Source organism: Phyllobates terribilis, unplaced genomic scaffold (assembly GCF_046119375.1).
Source record: "Phyllobates terribilis strain yellow unplaced genomic scaffold, ASM4611937v1 Scaffold_3__8_contigs__length_932513732, whole genome shotgun sequence".
Classification (NCBI taxonomy): Eukaryota; Metazoa; Chordata; class Amphibia; order Anura; family Dendrobatidae; genus Phyllobates; species Phyllobates terribilis.
Genome location: NW_027362763.1, coordinates 224,500,627 through 224,523,429, shown reverse-complemented (window position 1 = coordinate 224,523,429; position 22,803 = coordinate 224,500,627). Strand labels below are relative to the sequence as shown.

The 22,803-nt window shown below is 44.3% G+C and overlaps 1 protein-coding gene across 1 annotated transcript in view; it reads left to right on the top strand.

Annotated features, from left to right (window-relative positions):
• The window catches only part of LOC141259129 (mast cell carboxypeptidase A-like), a 60,667-nt gene that overhangs the window by 5,269 nt on the left and 32,595 nt on the right, over positions 1-22,803 (top strand). Inside the window, exon 3 of the mRNA XM_073674649.1 lies at positions 687-811. Within this exon, the coding sequence (XP_073530750.1) occupies positions 687-811 (125 nt within the window). The remainder of the gene's footprint in view (positions 1-686; positions 812-22,803) is intronic.

Here is a 22,803-nt window from a genome sequence, read left to right as displayed (position 1 = left end):
GTATGTAACGGGAGACTAGGTCGGAGATATATGGAGGAGACAGGTTGTGAATGGCTTTGTATGTCATGGTTAGGGTTTTGAACTGGAGTCTCTGAGCAATGGAGAGCCAGTGAAGAGATTGACAGAGACGAGAGGCCGGGGAATAGCGGGGGGACAGGTTGATTAGTCGAGCAGCAGAGTTTAGGATAGATTGGAGGGGTGCGAGACTTTCCATAACCTACATGCCCATATGGATGGTTTAAGATAGTTGATTCTAATGATAGATTCACTTTAAATGAAGGTCTAATAGGTGGTCTAAAATGAGAGCCATGGAAGCCACTGTTAGGCCTGGCAATGTCATGTCAACATATCAGCTTGTTTAGGTCTCTAAGAGGTGATGAGCTGATGGAGGCAGCCCCAACCATCTGTCTAATCAGGGGTGCTGTTGATCCTGTGATATTGATCCCTTAGTTTATTCACAAGCAGCATACAGTATTTGTTGTAGAAACTTCTTAATCTGTCCCATTTATTTGAATGGAGTTTGGAGTGGATTTTAAGTCACAAAACAATCTTCAATAAATGTGTCTTATGTGAACAGATTCTTAGAATCCTAGCTGCTGCTAATGTAATCTGTGAACTGTTCACACGTGTGCAAACTATTACCCATACTTCAAATACACAATTTTTTATTATCTTAACTTTTGTAGCTTGACTTCTGGAAACCCAAATATAGTCATCATGTTACCCCAAAATCTAATGTTTATTTTCGTGCCGACGTAGAACAATCTAAAGTGATTACAGAGCTCCTAGAAAAAGAGAGAATCAAGTACAAGTAAGTAATTAATTATAATTATGACTCATGTTCTGCTCCACATATTATAGCTTCCTGCTCTGTGATTTATGACAAAACCATAACCGGGTGAAGAAAAATTCTTCATTGATCATTTTAATAATATTTTGAATATTATGTGCAGCCAATTAAAATTAACCAATTTATTGTTTACAAGGTTGTAACAGTTGACATATTTAATCCACATATAAGGTTTATACATCCGTATTCTTCCTGTTCTAATTTTGTCCTCTTGCACAATTGAGCAGGCTATTAAACTTACAATACTTGCTCTTCCGTCTGGTATTGTGCTTTCTACACAGATATCAGTCTTATTATTTGTGCATTGGCAAAGTGCATTATGTGGAACACAGATCAAAGTAGGATATGTCTCTGTTTATTTTTTGCAAACAATAGGTCATCAAATAAAATGAACTTGTGTAGTACATCACCCAAAAAACGAATGTGTGAAACCGACCTGAAATAGTGGTCCAAAGAAGTGAGCTCTGCCCTACAGACTCTTTAAAACGATGGGACTGATTCATTAAAGGGAATCTGTCACCATAGTTTTGTTATGTAATCTGATATGTAGGGACAGAGACCCTGATTCCAGCAATGTGTCACTTACAGGACAGTCTTATGCTGTTTCAATACAATAAGTGTTTTATCAGCAGGAGATTATCACTACAGGACTAGATGTCTTGTGCCTCCTGGTCAAACTACGCACCCATCACTGATTGCCAGCTTTCTGTCTAACAGTGTGGCAACCCAGTAGTCAGGATTATTTCTAATTCTCACAATTCGAGGATCATGTTGCAGGTAGTGCAGCAAGAAGGCACTCATGTGTGTTGCGCATCCAGGACCACCAAGTCCCTGTTGTGTTGGTGGCGAGGTAACAATCATGCTTCCTTCCTCTGTCCTCTCCCCCCAACCTCGCACAACAGAAATGTGATCAAGGTCTCCCTCATCTGATGAGTCTTCCATCAGTTCGTCCTCCACTTCTTCCTGGGCTCCTGCACCTTCCTCACTAGTTTGGCTGCTACCATGCGCCCTGGTAAAACCATCTTCCCCACCCTCACATGCCTGCCGCCTTGGTGCTGCCGACCGTCTGGACCTTGCAGATGTTAGCCCTTCCGCATACAACTCCTCCTCCTCTACTTCCTCCACCTCCTCTTGTGCCACCACCTGACTCCGAATTCTGTTTAACATGTGCTCCAGCATGTAAATCACCGGAATAGTCATGCTGATAATGGCATCGTCAGCACTAAACATCTTCGTCGCCATTTCAAAACTGTGCAGAAGGGTGCATAGGTCCCTGATCTGAGACCACTGCTCCAGCGTGATTTGCCCCACCTCTGGATCTCGTTGGCCCAGGCTATACGTCAGAACGTATTGCACCAGGGCTTGTCGGTGCTGCCACAGTCGCTGCAACATGTGCAGAGTTGAATTCCACCGGGTAGGCACATCGCATTTTAGCCGGTGAAGTGGCAGGCCCAACGACTTCTGTAGAGATGTAAGTCGCTGAGCTGTGGAATGCGAACGGCGGAAGTGAGCACACAGCGACCGTGCCCTCTGCAGAAGGCCATCTAGTCTGGGATAGTGGGCTAAAAATTGCTGGACAACCAGGTTCAACACGTGAGCCATACAAGGCACGTGTGTGACATTGCCCCGGCGAAGGGCCGCACCCAGGTTTGCAGCATTGTCGCACACGGCCTTCCCTGGTTTCAGGTCCAGTGGAGACAGCCATTCATGAAATTGGTTCTCCAGAGCTAACCACAACTCCTCAGCTGTGTGACTCACATTTCCCAGACATTTCAATGTAAAAACCGCCTGATGACGTTGAGCCCTACTGCCAGCATAGTAAGGAGGTGTGCAGGATCCCTTCTGCGCAGTTAGAAAGCTTGTGGCATGACCAGACAGGCTTTGGGTGCAGGTGGAAGACCGAGAGGAGGGTGAGGAGGCAGAAGCAGTGAAGGAACTTTGACATAAAGAGGATTGACGCACAACTCGTGGGGACGGCAAGACTTGGACAGCAGCCCCTTGTCCTGCTGTCACCATAGTTACCCAGTGCCCAGTCAGCGACATGTAACGCCCCTGTCCATGCCTACTCGTCCAAGTGTCTGTGGTGAAATGCACCCTGTCACACACAGAGTTTCTCAAAGAAGCGGTGATGTTGTGTGCGACATGCTGGGGGAGCGCAGGCACACCTTTCTTTGAGAAGTAGTGCCGACTGGGCATCTGGTACTGGGGCACTGCGACGGACATAAGGTCTCGAAAATCCTCTGTGTCCACCAGGCGGAAAGGCAGCATTTCTGTAGCCAAGAGCTTGCAGATGGTGAAATTCAACCTCTTAGCTTTCTCATGGCTAGGAGGAAATGGTCTTTTACTTGTCCACATCTGAGGGACCGAGGGCTGGCTATTGTGCTTACACGGGGTTGATAAGGGTGTCCCCGGCAAACTGCCGGTCTGTGAGGAAGATGCAGGCGGACATGTTAGGTTGCCTTGATCCAAAGGTGGTGCTATCGATGTCGGACAGCGCTCAACACCAGCTGGTGTTACCACCTCCAAAGAAAATGATGACCTGCCAATCACGCTGGCTGTTGCGGGTAAAGAGGTGGCAGGTCTGCGCCCCAAAACAGGTGTGACTGCTGTCCCCCCAGTCACAGAGGATGAAGAGGCCGCGGATGCACAAGATATGGCAGACGGTGGTTGGCCCGGCCGGCTAGGCCGCATTGTAGCACACTGAGCTTCCCACTGCAACTTATGCTTCATGTCCATGTGCCGGTTCATGCATGAAGTACTCAAACTATGTATTTTTTGGCCTCTACTTAGCTTTTGCTGACAAATGTTACAGATAACACGAGTTGGGTCATCTTTATCGATCTGAAAAAATGCCCAGGCTATGCAAGGCTTAGCACCCATGCGACCTGAAGAGCCACCACGACTTGTGGTGAGAGGCAGAGTTGTGTTTGAGGATGCAGTTGTTGACGTGCTTCCAGTACTACGTCTCTGTCCAGGAAGGTGCAACCTGACCTCGTCGTCACTAGCATCTTCCTCCACCTCCTCTGCTGACCTCATCTCTTGGCTGACTGTGGGTTGACAGTAAGTGGGATCTCCAACCTCATCATCATCACCCTGTGCGTTATCACACCCGTCGTCCTCAGAGCCAACCTGTTCCTGCCCTGACAAAAAACTAAAGTTGTCGCTCCAATCAGGTATTTGAGTCTTATCATCGTCTTCCTCATTGTCTCCACCAACAGGAGTTACAGTTTGGGAATGAGGGTCTACATTATGGTCAGAATCTTCTGCGTCTGGTCCTGGATCCGACTCATAAAGATTCTGGGCATCAGTGCAGATTATTTCCTCGTCTGGATTCACAGAAGCGCTGGAGTCGACCTCTGATTCCCAGGCTATAGTATGAGTAAACAGCTCTGCAGACTCAACCATCTGTTCTACCTCATACTCAGACGGGCAGCTGGAGATTTGGGAGCTGTGAGGAAGCAAGTGCGATTGGGGTGACACCTTTGAGGACTGGAGTATTTGTGATGTTGAAGTTGATGTGGAGGAGAGCCCACTTAAAGGAGCACTTGATATCCGTTGAAGCACCTGCTGTTTTTGTGCCTCATCTGGAATTTGTAGCGATTGGCGTGGCCGTAAGAAAGGGATCTTATCACATTGTCCGCTAAAAGAAGTAGACATTTTAGTTTGGCTGGAAGATGGTCTTTCTTCTGCAGATGTTACTGTTGCTTTAACACCTACCCCACGGACACAACCTTTTTTCCCCTTCCCAACGCGCCTATTCCCCTTTCCACCAGCAGCAGGCCTTTTTCCACTCATTTTGGTGGTTAACTAATTCACAACTCTGGAGTTGTTTGCACAAAAAAACAATGGATGGGAACCGAGCAGAGCTGAGTGGCCAAACTGTGGTATTAGGCCAAAACTATTGGCTGGGTTAGATGCAGAAAAAAATTATATTCAATTTGCAACCTGATGGAGGTCAGTATAGATGGACTAATAGAACAAGTCCCACACACAGCTAGAAGCCCAAATATTTTTTCAGAGGTAGAAGCAGAAAAAATTTTTATTCAGTTTGCAACCTGATGGAGGTCTGTATAGATGGATTAATAGAACAAGTCCCACACACAGCTACAAGCCCAATATTTTTTCAGAGGTAGATGCAGAAAAAAAATATATTCAGTTTGCAACCTGATGGAGGTCAGTATAGATGGACTAATAGAGAAAGTCCCACACACTGCTAGAAGGCCAAATATTTTTTCAGAGCTAGATGCAGACAAAAAATTATTTTGAATTTGCAACCTGATGGAGGTCAGTATAGGTGGACTAATAGAACAAGTCCCACACACTGCTAGAAGGCCAAATATTTTTTCAGAGCTAGATGCAGAAAAAAATTATATTCAGTTTGCAACCTGATGGAGGTCTGTATAGATGGATTAATAGAACAAGTCCCACACACAGCTAGAAGCCCAAATATTTTTTCAGAGGTAGATGCAGATAAAAATTATTTTTAATTTGCAACCTGATGGAGGTCAGTATAGATGGACTAATAGAGAAAGTCCCACACACTGCTAGAAGGCCAAATATTTTTTCAGAGCTAGATGCAGATAAAAATTATTTTTAATTTGCAACCTGATGGAGGTCAGTATAAATGGACTAATAGAACAAGTCCCACACACAGCTAGAAGCCCAAATATTTTTTCAGAGGTACTGTAGATGCAGATAAAAATTATTTTTAATTTGCAACCTGATGGAGGTCAGTATAGATGGACTAATAGAGAAAGTCCCACACACTGCTAGAAGGCCAAATATTTTTTCAGAGCTAGATGCAGATAAAAATTATATTCAATTTGCAACCTGATGGAGGTCAGTATAGATGGACTAATAGAGAAAGTCCCACACACTGCTAGAAGGCCAAATATTTTTTTAGAGCTAGATGCAGATAAAAATTATATTCAATTTGCAACCTGATGGAGGTCAGTATAGATGGACTAATAGAACAAGTCCCACACACAGCTAGAAGCCCAAATATTTTTTCAGAGGTACTGTAGATGCAGATAAAAATTATTTTTAATTTGCAACCTGATGGAGGTCAGTATAGATGGACTAATAGAGAAAGTCCCACACACAGCTAGAAGGCCAAATATTTTTTCAGAGCTAGATGCAGATAAAAATTATTTTTAATTTGCAACCTGATGGAGGTCAGTATAGATGGACTAATAGAGAAAGTCCCACACACTGCTAGAAGGCCAAATATTTTTTCCGAGCTAGATGCAGATAAAAATTATATTCAATTTGCAACCTGATGGAGGTCAGTATAGATGGACTAATAGAACAAGTCCCACACACAGCTAGAAGCCGAAATATTTTTTCAGAGGTACTGTAGATGCAGATAAAAATGATTTTTAATTTGCAACCTGATGGAGGTCAGTATAGATGGACTAATACAACAAGTCCCACACACAGCTAGAAGCCCAATATTTTTTCAGAGGTAGATGCAGAAAAAAATATATTCAGTTTGCAACCTGATGGAGGTCAGTATAGATGGAGTAATAGAACAAGTCCCACACACAGCTAGAAGCCCAAATATTTTTTCAGAGGTAGATGCAGATAAAAATTATTTTTAATTTGCAACCTGATGGAGGTCAGTATAGATGGACTAATAGAGAAAGTCCCACACACTGCTAGAAGGCCAAATATTTTTTCAGAGCTAGATGCAGATAAAAATTATATTCAATTTGCAACCTGATGGAGGTCAGTATAGATGGACTAATAGAGAAAGTCCCACACACTGCTAGAAGGCCAAATATTTTTTCAGAGCTAGATGCAGATAAAAATTATATTCAATTTGCAACCTGATGGAGGTCAGTATAGATGGACTAATAGAACAAGTCCCACACACAGCTAGAAGCCCAAATATTTTTTCAGAGGTACTGTAGATGCAGATAAAAATTATTTTTAATTTGCAACCTGATGGAGGTCAGTATAGATGGACTAATAGAGAAAGTCCCACACACTGCTAGAAGGCCAAATATTTTTTCAGAGCTAGATGCAGAAAAAAATTATATTCAGTTTGCAACCTGATGGAGGTCAGTATAGATGGACTAATAGAGAAAGTCCCACACACTGCTAGAAGGCCACATATTTTTTCAGAGGTAGATGCAGAAAAAAAAATATTCAGTTTGCAACCTGATGGAGGTCTGTATAGATGGATTAATAGAACAAGTCCCACACACAGCTAGAAGCCCAATATTTTTTCAGAGGTAGATGCAGAAAAAAATATATTCAGTTTGCAACCTGATGGAGGTCAGTATAGATGGACTAATACAACAAGTCCCACACACAGCTAGAAGCCCAATATTTTTTCAGAGGTAGATGCAGAAAAAAATATATTCAGTTTGCAACCTGATGGAGGTCTGTATAGATGGATTAATAGAACAAGTCCCACACACAGCTAGAAGCCCAATATTTTTTCAGAGGTAGATGCAGAAAAAAATATATTCAGTTTGCAACCTGATGGAGGTCAGTATAGATGGACTAATACAACAAGTCCCACACACAGCTAGAAGCCCAATATTTTTTCAGAGGTAGATGCAGAAAAAAATATATTCAGTTTGCAACCTGATGGAGGTCTGTATAGATGGATTAATAGAACAAGTCCCACACACAGCTAGAAGCCCAATATTTTTTCAGAGGTAGATGCAGAAAAAAATATATTCAGTTTGCAACCTGATGGAGGTCAGTATAGATGGACTAATACAACAAGTCCCAAACACAGCTAGAAGCCCAATATTTTTTCAGAGCTAGATGCAGAAAAAAATTTTATTCAGTTTGCAACCTGATGGAGGTCTGTATAGATGGATTAATAGAACAAGTCCCACACACAGCTACAAGCCCAATATTTTTTCAGAGGTAGATGCAGAAAAAAAATATATTCAGTTTGCAACCTGATGGAGGTCAGTATAGATGGACTAATAGAGAAAGTCCCACACACTGCTAGAAGGCCAAATATTTTTTCAGAGCTAGATGCAGACAAAAAATTATTTTGAATTTGCAACCTGATGGAGGTCAGTATAGGTGGACTAATAGAACAAGTCCCACACACTGCTAGAAGGCCAAATATTTTTTCAGAGCTAGATGCAGAAAAAAATTATATTCAGTTTGCAACCTGATGGAGGTCTGTATAGATGGATTAATAGAACAAGTCCCACACACAGCTAGAAGCCCAAATATTTTTTCAGAGGTAGATGCAGATAAAAATTATTTTTAATTTGCAACCTGATGGAGGTCAGTATAGATGGACTAATAGAGAAAGTCCCACACACTGCTAGAAGGCCAAATATTTTTTCAGAGCTAGATGCAGATAAAAATTATTTTTAATTTGCAACCTGATGGAGGTCAGTATAAATGGACTAATAGAACAAGTCCCACACACAGCTAGAAGCCCAAATATTTTTTCAGAGGTACTGTAGATGCAGATAAAAATTATTTTTAATTTGCAACCTGATGGAGGTCAGTATAGATGGACTAATAGAGAAAGTCCCACACACTGCTAGAAGGCCAAATATTTTTTCAGAGCTAGATGCAGATAAAAATTATATTCAATTTGCAACCTGATGGAGGTCAGTATACATGGACTAATAGAGAAAGTCCCACACACTGCTAGAAGGCCAAATATTTTTTTAGAGCTAGATGCAGATAAAAATTATATTCAATTTGCAACCTGATGGAGGTCAGTATAGATGGACTAATAGAACAAGTCCCACACACAGCTAGAAGCCCAAATATTTTTTCAGAGGTACTGTAGATGCAGATAAAAATTATTTTTAATTTGCAACCTGATGGAGGTCAGTATAGATGGACTAATAGAGAAAGTCCCACACACAGCTAGAAGGCCAAATATTTTTTCAGAGCTAGATGCAGATAAAAATTATTTTTAATTTGCAACCTGATGGAGGTCAGTATAGATGGACTAATAGAGAAAGTCCCACACACTGCTAGAAGGCCAAATATTTTTTCAGAGCTAGATGCAGATAAAAATTATATTCAATTTGCAACCTGATGGAGGTCAGTATAGATGGACTAATAGAACAAGTCCCACACACAGCTAGAAGCCGAAATATTTTTTCAGAGGTACTGTAGATGCAGATAAAAATTATTTTTAATTTGCAACCTGATGGAGGTCAGTATAGATGGACTAATACAACAAGTCCCACACACAGCTAGAAGCCCAATATTTTTTCAGAGGTAGATGCAGAAAAAAATATATTCAGTTTGCAACCTGATGGAGGTCAGTATAGATGGAGTAATAGAACAAGTCCCACACACAGCTAGAAGCCCAAATATTTTTTCAGAGGTAGATGCAGATAAAAATTATTTTTAATTTGCAACCTGATGGAGGTCAGTATAGATGGACTAATAGAGAAAGTCCCACACACTGCTAGAAGGCCAAATATTTTTTCAGAGCTAGATGCAGATAAAAATTATATTCAATTTGCAACCTGATGGAGGTCAGTATAGATGGACTAATAGAGAAAGTCCCACACACTGCTAGAAGGCCAAATATTTTTTCAGAGCTAGATGCAGATAAAAATTATATTCAATTTGCAACCTGATGGAGGTCAGTATAGATGGACTAATAGAACAAGTCCCACACACAGCTAGAAGCCCAAATATTTTTTCAGAGGTACTGTAGATGCAGATAAAAATTATTTTTAATTTGCAACCTGATGGAGGTCAGTATAGATGGACTAATAGAGAAAGTCCCACACACTGCTAGAAGGCCAAATATTTTTTCAGAGCTAGATGCAGAAAAAAATTATATTCAGTTTGCAACCTGATGGAGGTCAGTATAGATGGACTAATAGAGAAAGTCCCACACACTGCTAGAAGGCCACATATTTTTTCAGAGGTAGATGCAGAAAAAAATATATTCAGTTTGCAACCTGATGGAGGTCTGTATAGATGGATTAATAGAACAAGTCACACACACAGCTAGAAGCCCAATATTTTTTCAGAGGTAGATGCAGAAAAAAATATATTCAGTTTGCAACCTGATGGAGGTCAGTATAGATGGACTAATACAACAAGTCCCACACACAGCTAGAAGCCCAATATTTTTTCAGAGGTAGATGCAGAAAAAAATATATTCAGTTTGCAACCTGATGGAGGTCTGTATAGATGGATTAATAGAACAAGTCCCACACACAGCTAGAAGCCCAAATATTTTTTCAGAGGTAGATGCAGAAAAAAATATATTCAGTTTGCAACCTGATGGAGGTCAGTATAGATGGACTAATACAACAAGTCCCACACACAGCTAGAAGCCCAATATTTTTTCAGAGGTAGATGCAGAAAAAAATATATTCAGTTTGCAACCTGATGGAGGTCTGTATAGATGGATTAATAGAACAAGTCCCACACACAGCTAGAAGCCCAATATTTTTTCAGAGGTAGATGCAGAAAAAAATATATTCAGTTTGCAACCTGATGGAGGTCAGTATAGATGGACTAATACAACAAGTCCCACACACAGCTAGAAGCCCAATATTTTTTCAGAGCTAGATGCAGAAAAAAATTATATTCAATTTGCAACCTGATGGAGGTCAGTATAGATGGACTAATAGAATGATGCTATGCCCAAAAGATTTTACTTCACTAGGTGCAGTAAAAAAATTGGTATTCTATACACAGGTGGTATATCTTGCAACACAGATAGGCTACTCCACTGACTAACACACTCTGCAATAGGCCAAAAAGGATTAGCTTTGCTAGATTCAGCCAAATGCTGTGAAAAAAACTTGCACAGCACTGGCATAGACCTGCCTGGCAAAAACTGATAGGAACTGATGTAACCTAGTCCTGAAAAGGACTCCAATTACAATTAGTCTTTACTCCCACAATCTATCTATTTAAGAGCACAGACCTGCCTGATAAAAGTCGTAGGAAATGCTGTAACCTAGTCCTTAAAAGGACTGCAATCACAACTATTCCCTACTCCCAAGCTATCTGTAGATTTGTGCGAAAATTGGCTTGAAATTAACAAGGTATAGCGCACACAGCAACAGCGGTGCCGTCTAACACGCAGCTGCAGCAGTGAGAAAATGGTGGCGACGGGGAAAATGGCTTGGTCTTATAGGGCAAGGACATGTGACATACACTGCCAATGACACATGCCCTTGCTTGTGTGAAAAAAAGCACTTCGCTCCATGTGTGCGCTGCTGATAGGCTGACAGATTGCACCTCCCCACTGTAAATGCGGGAAAGAGAAAAAAAAAATGGAGATCTTCATTGTTCCTGCAGAGATCCATCCCCTGCCCCTCCCCCCACCCCGCTGTACACTCAAACTGCGTATTAACATTAATTTTCATCATTACTGAGAAAAAATCCAGTTATGATTTTGGTGCACGAACAGTTATCGAACATAACCTCGAACAGCCGAATTTTTCTCAAATTGTTCGTGTTCGCCGAACGGCTCGAACACCGCCCAAAACAGGTCGAATTTGAGATTGGCGAACAGTTCGAGTAGAACAACGCTCATCTCTAGTAATGACAGAAAAAGATATATTTTTTACTGCAATTTTACAAAAAATTTTACAATTTGACAAAAAAAAAAAAAAGATGTTAATTGATCACACTATGTGAACTTAAACTTATCCTAAAGATTACAAGGTATTGTAACCTATTTTGGCTTTTCTGAGGGCTGCAAAAAGATAAAGAGTAGACATCTTACACAAAGTTTTTCTTTTTTAATAAATTTGCAAAAATTTCTACATTTCTGTTTTTTTCAATCAAGATGGGGTGCAGAGTGTACTTTAATGAGAAAAAAAATGAACTTTTTAGAATTTACCAAATGGCTGCAATGAAACAAAGAGTGAAAAATGTAAATGGGTCTGAATACTTTCCGTACCCACTGTAAATTAGATAATTTTTTTTGCATTTTGCAGTGAGAAATAAGTATTTGATCCCTCTGGAAAACAACACTTAATACTTGGTGGCAAAACCCTTGTTGGCAAGCACAGCAGTCAGACATTTTTTGTAGTTGATGATGAGGTTTGCGCACATGTCAGGAGGAATTTTGGTCCACTCCTCTTTGCAGATCATCTCTAAATCATTCACATTTTTAGGCTGTTGCTTGGCAACTCGGAACTTCAACTACGTCCATAAGTTTTCATTGTGATTAAGGTCTAGAGACTGGCTAGGCCTTAATGTGCTTCTTTTTGAGCCACACCTTTGTTGCCTTGGCTGTATGTTTTGGGTCACGACCCATTTTTAATGTCCTGGCGGAGGGAAGGAGGTTGTCACTTAGGATTTTACGATACATGACTCCATCCATTCTTCCATTGATGCTGTGAAGTAGTCTTGTTCCCTTAGCAGAGAAACACCCCAAAGCAAAATGTTTCCACCTCCATGCTTGACAGTGGGGACGGTGTTCTTTGGGTCATAGGCAGCATTTCTCTTCCTCCAAACATAGCGAGTTGAGTTAATGCCAAAGAGCTCAATTTTTGTCTCATCTGACCACAGCACCTTCTCCCAATAACTCACAGAATCATCCAGGTGTTCATTGGAAAACTTCAGACGGGCCTGCACATGTGCCTTCTTGAGCAGGGGGACCTTGAGGGCACTACAGGATTTTTAAACCTTTAAGGCATAATGTGCTACCAATGGTTTTCTTGGTGACTGTGGTCCCAGCTGCCTTGAGATCATTAACAAGTTCCCCCTGTGTAGTTTTAGGGTGATCTCTCACCTTCCTCATGATGAAGGATACCCCATGAGGTGAGATTTTGCATGGTGCCCCTGATCGATGTCGATTGACAGTCATTTTGTAGTTCTTCCATTTTCTTACCATTGCACCAACAGTTGTCTCCGTCTCACCCAGCTTCTTACTTATGGTTTTGTAGCCCATTCCAGCTTTGTGCAGGACTATGATCTTGTCCCTGACATCCTTAGAAAGCTCTTTGGTCTTGCCCATGTTGTAGAGGTTAGAGTCTGATTTATTAATTGAGTCTGTGGACAGGAGTCTTTTATACAGGTGACTATGTAAGACAACTGTCTTTCATGCAGGTAACAAGTTGATTAGGAGCGTCTAACTGGTCTTTGGGAGCAAGAACTCATAATGGTTTTTAAGAGATCAAATACTTATTTCTCAATGCAAAATGCAAATAAATGTATCTAATTTATAAAATGTGATTTTCTTGATTTTTTGGGGGGGATATTCTATTCCTCAATGTTAAAATTAGCCTACCCTTAAAATTATAGACTGTTCATGTCTTTGTCAGTGGGCAAACTTACAAAAACAGCAAGGGATCAAATAATTATTTCCTTCACTGTTAGTGTAATATGTAGCTACACATTCTCACAGTGATCATTAACAGAGAAATATAACCTAGAATAAAAACACTCCATAGATACCCTGCAGTAAGCAAATAGTAACACATGGAAATAAAAACATAGGGTACTTAGTTAAAAAAAATATCTAATATAGTAAAAATTTTAACTTTTTAAAAACTATACCGCGACAAGGTGTAGTATGGTCCCTTCTCTAGTAACTCACCTTGCTATGTGTCAGAAGGCCTCAAAATAAATGGGGGCAGAGAAGTTCCTGGGCCTGATTGTTTAACACACGATCTTGGAAAGCTCCAAATATAATGGTGCACAGATCAAGGGGGCTGCCACCCAACCCACACCCCCCCAAATGTGGTGAGAACAAGAAACTGACGCCAAATCAAAAATATGGACCAGCACGCCTGTTAGTATAAATGTAGTATGTAGGTACATATTCACATTGTGACCATTAGCAGACAAATATAACTTAAAATAAAAACAATGAATAGCTATTAGGATTAGGGACCATCCTGATGGGGCACACCTTGTCGAGGTGGGATGGCTGTTACAATTTTTTTGTTAAGAAAATATTAACTAAGCAACCTATGTTTTTTACCTGTGTGATTATTTGCTTATTATAGGTAGTGATGGGCGAGCACTAAAATGCTCGGGTGCTCGATGCTCGGGTCGAGCAAATTGGAATACTCAGGTGCTCGACCCGAGCAGCGAGCCCAATGTAAGTCTATGGGAAACTCGAGCGTTTTTCAGGCGGCTCCCCCCAGCGATCTGCAGAGGGCCTAAAAATTGCCCAAATCGATGGGAACAGTGCTCAAATGACATGGGAACAGCATGGGGAAGAGCCCTGGAAGCATTTCTGACTCCCAGGTCACTGCTGTCAACAACGTTGTCAGAGGTATTACGCCACTTTTACGGACTCACAATAAAATATACAAAAACTAAACCGAATTGGATTTTCTTTAAGGAACATCCTTTCCAGGGTAATGATTTGTATATAAGGCAAAACAAATAACCAAAACCAAAAATACTCCTCCACACCTTGGGCTATGTTCATATGTAGCGTTTTTGATGTGTTTTTGCACCTTTGCATTGCTTTCAACCGTGACAAATGCATTCACTGGGAAATGTAATTTTAGCATTTTACAACCTTATCTGGCCATGTGGTGTGTGACACATCATCAGACACATGCATACAGTGCTGAAAAGACATGGGAACAGCATAGGGAAGACCCCTGGAAGCATCTCTGACTCCCAGGTCACTGCCTAAAAGTGTGCCCATCATAAGTGATCCTTGGCGCATGTGAAGATGCTTCCCGCCATGCACCTGTCGTTGCAGACTTGCAACAATCATCGTCCACGTCCTTGTCGCAGTGCAGCGTTCAGTTGTCTCTACCCCATTTCTTGGAATGCAAGCGCAAGTATGCAGCCAGCCACCCACCCACAGGCTGCAATACTATACTGCCAAATTTTTGACAGCTGCTTGCACTTGAAATGTGGCCTTTTAGGCTCGTGGAGGTGGAAATTACAGTTACTGGTTTGTAACCGCCCACGTCGTCCTGTGTCCTCCGGTAAAGTGATCCAGCCAACTCTCAGATATCTTGGAAGCACTTGAATGGGACCCCTTTCTGTGTACCTCTCCAGGTCGTCTCCCTGCGCTGGCTCTAGCCCTACTTCCCTGCGCCTCACACCCAGTGTCCCAAGCCAGTGGCCGCGGGCCTTGTCGTGCGACGTCCAGTCTGTCCCCTTGGTCCTATATGGCCACCTTTTCTGCGATTGTGTGTGGTATGTGGTTACAGCACATGAAATACTGCAACCTCCGGTTTGCTAGCTGAGCCCTAAAGTACTCCACTAGGCTGGGGCCGGTCCCCTACTGTGGCCTGATCCCTCCACGTCAGCGTGAATTCGGGTGCACGGGTGGCATCCCGCACTCGCCGTGCCCATGGAATCCCTTCTCTCTCTCTCTGGAGCCCTCCTCACTCTCCACTTGGGCCTCTCTGAACTGTACTCCTGCTCCTAGCCCTGGAACAGGAGACTGGACTGAACTGCCCCCCCTTGCTTCCCTGAGCAGAACTCCTCCTCAACTCCTTCTAGATGTTTCTATCTTTGTTTTTATACTCCTACTTCAGTGCTCCCCTAAACTACTTCCTCCACCCACCTCCTCTACCTAGTTCCACCCTCCAGACAGGGACCAGGGGCTGTGTTCTCCCTCTGGAGCAATCTCGTCCTTCCCTAATGAAGTGGTGTTGTGTTGGATGTGGGTGTGTGGGTCCCGGGTAGTGCTCCCTCCTTACCTGAGAGTGGGGTACCACACCTCTGGCTGAGATGCAGTACCTCTGTGGAAACTGGACCCGCAGGGGCGCCACACATTTTTCCCAGGAAGTCCTCTAATGCAGCTTGCTGCATAAGCAATAGCAGCCCGTCCAACATCAGCTGGCACTTGTCGGTGGTGCTTCAACACACAAACATCTTTCTTTGCGCCTTTAATTTCATCACTACAGAGTTGGGCAATGGCCTGATCTGCAATGTGGTTTGAGAAATAACATGCATAAGCACGTCCAATCCACATTAAAAAAGCAGCCATAGAGTGTCCGGGAACCTTCCCACACATTTTTCTTAGCCAGGGCTGCTTCTCGGCAGGGTTGGTCGGGCCCACCAGAGAACCGGAGACTCCTCTGGTGGGTCCTGGCTTCTCCTTCAAGAGAGTTCATAGTGCCATGATGGGGCCATGATGATGATAGAGGCCACCATCTGCTTAGTTTTCTGTTATTTGGAATGCAAGTGCAAGTATACAGCCAGCCACCCACCCACAGGCCGCAAAACGAAATTGCCAGATTTCTGGGCAGCTCCTTGCACTTGAAATGTGGCCTTTTAGTCTCGGGGAGGTGGAAGCTGTCCACAACCTCATGGCGGCGGCCGGGTGTCCATACTCGTTCCCCAGCCGCCACTATTTCTCCCGGTATTGTCTCCGCCTTCTACAAGCGCGGGTCCCTGAACATTACTGCTGGTGCATTTCTGTGGGAATCTGCTTGCCTCCTACCAGCCTGGAATATTTCCAGTAAACCATGGTACGACGCCATGTTATTAGCACTGCCCCCAGTACCAGTAGCGAAGCCATCCCCAATTTCCTTCTCAGGAATTTTATTTGGTAGACTGAGTGGCTGCCCAAATACATTAGTTTCTCACATAGGAGCTGAAGATAGAGTGGCAGTAGGTGCAAGTTTTTCCAGCCTTTTAGATATCAGAGGGGGAACGGCAGCACATTGGATCAGTGGTTACCACTGAAGCCTTACAGCGCTGGGATCCTGGGTTCAAATCCCAGCAAGGACAACATCTGCAAGGATTTTGTATGTTCTCCCCATTTTTGCGTGGGTTTCCACCTCAGTAAAAAAGCAGCCATAGAGTGTCCAGGAACCTTTAAAGGCTCCCGGACACTTCAGCACAGCCTGTTGCCTCTTGGCCAAGGCAGTGCTGCAGTTCTTTCAGCTTGTGACTGATGTGGTCATTTCGGAGATGGAGGAGGAGGTGCAGGAGCTGAACAATGTGATTACATTGAGGTTACATTGGCGACTCTGTATTTTATACCAAAGAAAGATCCTACTGTTTTTTGTTTTTTTACGTTATTTTTAAGACAAATGCATTCACCGGGAAATGTCATTTTAACATTTTACAACCTTATCTGGCCAAGTGGTGTGTGACACATCCTCAGACACATTGATGGAGGGACTCTGAAAGTCAAAAAGCCTATTTTTATAGGGCTATCAGGCGGCCCTTACGATTCTTAAAAGGCCAGCAGTCGGCCATCGCTATTGTTAGAGAGCCATCAGCTGGCTATGCTTTGTTGTTCCCATTATTAACAAGTGGGTCTCCTTTACTGTTATTGCGTATGCAGTGACTGCAAGGGGTGCCAAAAATTCGGACGCAACCCAATACCCCTTTGAAGAGACATAGAGGAGGGTCTCAGTAAAAAAAATGTTCCCATTATAAAGGTGCAGGTCTCCTATAGTGGTAATTCCCATGCTGTGACTGCAAGGGCTGCCAAAATTTGGGAAAAACCCCACTAACAATTTAAAGACACATAGAGCAGGGCCACAGTAATGACATGTTTCCATTACAAAGGAGCGGATGTGCTATACAGTTATAGGGTATGCAGTGAGTCCAACGGCTGACAAAATTTAGGAAAAACCCCACTAAGAATTCATAGACACATAGAGCAGGGCCCCAGTAACGAGTACGACATGTTCCCATTAGAAAGAAGAGGGTCTGCTATACAGTTATAGGGTATGCAGTGAGTCCAACAGCTGACAAAATTTAGGAAAAACCCCACTAAGAATTTAAAGACACATAGAGCAGGGCCACAGTAACGAGTACGACATGTTCCCATTAGAAAGGAGAAGGGCTGCTATACAGTTATAGGGTATGCAGTGAGTCCAACGGCTGACAAAATTTAGGAAAAACCCCATTAACAATTTAAAGACACATAGAGCAGGGCCACAGTAACGACAAATTCCCATTAGAAAGGAGAGGGTCTCCGATACTGTTTGCCTATGCAGTGAAGCAACGGCTGCCAAAAATTTCGAGGAACTCTAATGCCCCTTGGAAGAGACGTAGAGGGCCTCATGAAAAAATGTTCCCATTATTAGGAAGTGGGTCTCCCATAGTGTTGGCCTATGCAGTGAATGCAAGCGCTGCCAAAAATTTGGAGGCACTCCAATGTCCCTTGGAAGAGATGTAGAGGGCCTCATGAAAAAATGTTCCCATTATTAGGAAGTGGGTCTCCCATAGTGTTGGCCTATGCAGTGAATGCAAGGGCTGAAAAAAAAATTGGGAGGCACACCAATGCCCCTTGGAAGAGACATAGAGGCCTCATAAAAAAATGTTCCCATTAGAAAGGAGCGGGTCTCTTATACTTGTAATGCCCATGCACAAACATTTAACCCTGGGGGGTATACATGAACATACTGTATAAAAAAAAATGTTTACAGGCATCATAAACACCCTTTAAAAAAATTATGTAGGTGTTGCATCACGGACCACGGTCACCCTGGTGATATGGTGGTGGAGGAAGAGGAGAAGGAGGAGGACAAGAGCAAATAGCAAAAATCAGGAAGCGTATACCCATGTGTGAGTGTGAAAAGGTGCATGGGAATATACCTCCCAAAATAAGACACTGGATTTGAGCTTATGTTACGATGCTATCATTCGGTGGTGTTGAGAAGTCTGGCCCAATCCAGTCCTTGTTCATTTTTATAAGAGTCAGCCTGTCAGCATTTTCAGTTGACAGGCGGATGCGCTTATCAGTTATAATTCCACCAGCAGCACTAAAAACACGCTCTGATAAAACGCTAGCGGCAGGACAGGCCAGGACCTCCAAGGCGTAGAGAGCCAGTTCATTCCACATATCCAGTTTGGATACCCAATAATTATAATGCACAGAAGAATCACGAAGGACGTTGGTACGGTCGGCAAGGTACTCCCTCAGCATCTTCCCAAACTTTGCACTACTTGTGAGAGTACCGTGAGAGTACCCCGCGCCTCAGGGCCTGTGCGATGGGAGGGGCTGAGAAAATTCTCCCAGAACTTTGACAGTGTTCCCCTGCCTCTGCTGGATTGGAGTTGTGTCTTTCTCGCCTGTAGTCCTTGGTTGTCCAACGAACTGTGATCTCTGCCCCCAGCGTTTTCAGATGGGAAATTTTTTAATAGTTCCTCAACAAGGGAAGTGGGATGGTGACGCTAATTATGGTGTCATCGCCGCTCACCATCTTGGTGGAGTCCTCAAAGTTTTGGAGGATGGTACATATGTCTGACATCCATGTCCATTCCTGAGGTTTTATGTGTGGAGTCTGAACTGAATACCGACGGCATTGTTGATGCTGGTACTCAACAACTGCCCTCTTCTGCTCACAAATCCTTCCCAACATCTGCAGTGTAGAGTTCCAACTGGTGACATCACACACCAGTCTGTGAGCCGGAAGCCGCAAACGCTGCTGAAACACTGCAAGGGCAGCGGAAGCTGTAGCTGACTTTCTAAAATGGGCAAACAGGCGGCGTACTTTAACAAGCAGATCCGGCAGCTCCGGGTAGGATTTGAGAAATCGCTGAACCACGAGGTTAAGCACATGGGCCAGGCCTGGTACATGTGTGAGCTCGCCTCGCCTCAGAGCCACCACCAGGTTCCAGCCATTGTCACACATGACCATGCCTGGCTGTAGGTTCAACGGTGTGAGCCACAGATCTGCCTGCTCTTCCAGAGCTGTCCACAACTCTTCAGCATTGTGCGGTTTTTCACCTAAGCATATTAGCTTCAGCACAGCCTGTTGCCGCTTGGCCGAGGCAGTGCTGCAGTGCTTCCAGCTTGTGACTGATGTGGTCATTTTGAAGATGGAGGCTGAAGAGGAGGAGGAGGATGAGGAGGATGAGGTGCAGGAGCTGTAGACTGTGGGGGCAAACCTGAGAGGGCTTGGCTGTGTGTAATCACCCTGTATGGTTCCTTGCTCCATCTCATCGTGCTCCGCCTGCAATGCATCCTCTTTGAATGTGAGCAGAGAGCATTTCAGAAGACAGAGAAGCGGGATGGTGATGCTAATTATGGCGTCATCGCCGCTCACCATCTTGGTGGAGTCCTCAAAGTTTTGGAGGATGGTACATATGTCTGACATCCACGTCCACTCCTGAGGTCTTATGTGTGGAGTCTGAACTGAATACCGACAGCCTTGCTGATGCTGGTACTCAACAACTGCCCTCTTATGCTCACAAATCCTTCCAAACATCTGCAGTGTAGAGTTCCAACGCGTGGGGACATCACACACCAGTCAGTGAGCCAAAAGCTGCAAACGCTGCTAAAACACGGCAAGGGAGGCGGGAGCTGTAGGTGACTTTCTAAAATGGGCACACAGGTGGCGTAGTTTAATAAGCAGATCTGGCAGCTCTGGGTAGGATTTGAGAAATAGCTGAACCACGAGGTTAAGCACATGAGCCAGGCAAGGTATGTGTGTGAACTCGCCTAGCCTCAGAGTTGCCACCAGGTTCCGGCCATTGTCACACACGACCATGCCTGGCTGTAGGTTCAGTGGTGTGAACCACAGATCTGCCTGCTCTTTCAGAGCTGTCCACAACTCTTCAGCATTATACGGCTTTTCACCTAAGCATATTAGCTTCAACACAGCCTGTTGCCGCTTGGCCGAGGCAGTGCTGCAGTGCTTCCAGCTTGTGACTGATGTGGTTATTTCGGAAGTGGAGGCTGAAGAGGAGGAGAAGGCTAAGGAGGATGAGGTGCAGGAGACTGTGGGGGCAACCCTGATTGACCTAGGGCCTGCGATCCTTGGCGTCAGAAGTGTTCCATACCAAGGTCCGACTGGGTCCTGGCTTCCACTATGTTAACCCAGTGTGCAGTCAGCGAGATGTACTGTCCCTGCCACAAGCACTTGTCCATAGTTAGGTGGACTTTCCCAGTAACTGTGTTGTTGAGGGCACGGCTAATGTTTTGGGACACGTGCTTGTGTAATGCGGGGACGGCACACCGGGAGAAATACTGGCAGCTGGGGACCGAGTACCGAGGAACGGCCGCCGCCATCAGTTTGCGGAATGCTTCCGTCTCCACGAGCCTAAAAGGCAAAATTTTGAGCGCAAGCAGTCGCAAAATGTGGGAATTTAGTAGTGTGGCCTGTGGGGCATTGGCTGCGTATTTGCGCTTGCATTCCAAGGACTGGGGTATGGACAACTGAACGCTGCGCTGGGACAAGGACGTGGACGTGCTTCCTGATGCTGCTACTTGAGAGTGTGCAATGACAGGTACAGTGCAGGAGGCATCTTCGCATGCACCATGGACAGAGGATTAACTTGCATGCACAACAGCGGAAGAAGCAGTGGTGCCACCTACAGACACTGTTCCTGGACCCTGGGGTTCGGCCCACAAAGTCGGGTGCTTTTCTGCCATGTGCCTGATCATGCGGGTGGTGGTCAGGCTGGTCGTTTTGCCACCCCTGCTGATGCTGGCCTGGCAAGTGGTGCAAATGGCCTTTTTGGGGTTATCGGCAGAGTCTTTAAAAACCAGACTCGGGAAGACCTAACAGTTGTACTGGCAACTTCCTTCGTGTTGGTGTTACGGGGAACGGTTGCCTGCCTTCTGTCTGTGGCCACCACACTGCTTCTTCCTGCCTGTTGGGGTGCTCTGCCTCCCTCCCCCTGTGTGCTGCTGTCCTTGCTCTGCATGTCCTCCTGCCAGGTTGGGTCAGTTACTATATCATCCACCACCTCGTCTTCCACTTCCGCACTCTAGTCCTCCTCCTGACTTTCTGGCAATTGTATCTCATCATTGTTCACCTCTTGTGACACTTTCCCACCGTCGCCTTCGTGTGACCTTGGCTGCTCAAAAATTTGGGCATCGCTACATGCGATCTCCTCTTGCCCCACTTCAAGTAGACCAGGCAAGAGGCCTGAATCTATAAATGGAAAAGTGAACAGCTCTTCAGAGTGTCCTACTGTGGGATCAGTTGTCTCTGGGCACTCGTCATGGTGGGAGGAAGGAGGTTCAGGGTGAGGAATATGCGGTCCAGACTCACAGCTCCTGAGACTTGACCGTGTGGAAGACAAGGTGGTGGTGATGGTGGCCAAGTGACTGGAAGCATTATCTGCTATCCAACCAATAACCTTTTCACACTGTTCTGTGCTCAATAGTGGTGCTCTGCGGTCCCCTATTAATTGGGACAGGAAGGTGAAGTGAAAAGATGTGGGTGCTTGTTGTGGCACAATTTCAGCTTGCCCACGGCCTCGGCCTCTACATGCACCATCACCATCACGTCCAGTTCCCCGTCCCTTGCCACGTGCCTTGCCCATTTTAAATGGAGGACAATATCTTCCATGCTCACTACAAATGACTGAATTTGGAGCGAACTTATATGTGATCCATGTGATGGACAAACCACCCTTTTAAATACCTGGCCTGTAGGTAACTATTTTGAACAGCAAACTGGTGTCAATAGCTTCAGTGACACACTGAAAAATTTTTTAATGGAGGCCAGAACTGGCAGTATTTTCAGCGCAATTCTATGTGATCCGTGTGATGGACAAAGCACAGTTTTAAATAGCTGGATTTTTAGCGCTGTAGTATGGAAAGGACCTGGCTGTATTCTGCAGTGCCAACAAGCAAATGGCACAAAAAAACGGTGTTCTCTGGATTGCTTTTTAAGCAAATAATGAGGATTAAGATCCAAAAAAAATGATTCCTGGCCCCTGAGACCTGGGCCTATTTCTAGAAATATCTGACAGCAGCAGCAGCAGCAGACTAAACTGGAATGGAGCCTCTTGTGCTATATGCACTGCAGTCTGCTATATACACTGCCTGCCTGCCTATATGCACCCCGCCTGCCTGATATCTCTGCAGATGGATTAGTCCTCAGAAGTACTGTTAGTTGAGATGGATATGTGTCTCTAATATAGTTTGGTATACCAATACTAACTAGAAACAAGCAAATCTCTCCCTAGCTCAGCAGCACCTCTTCCTACACTGTCTGATTCCGGAGTGACTGTGACGAGCATGGCGGCGCCAGGTCTGATATAGACCTGATGACGCTGTGTGGCCAGCCAATCACTGTAATGCCACAACCAACATGGCTGCGGCATTACAGTGAGTGGCAGACAAT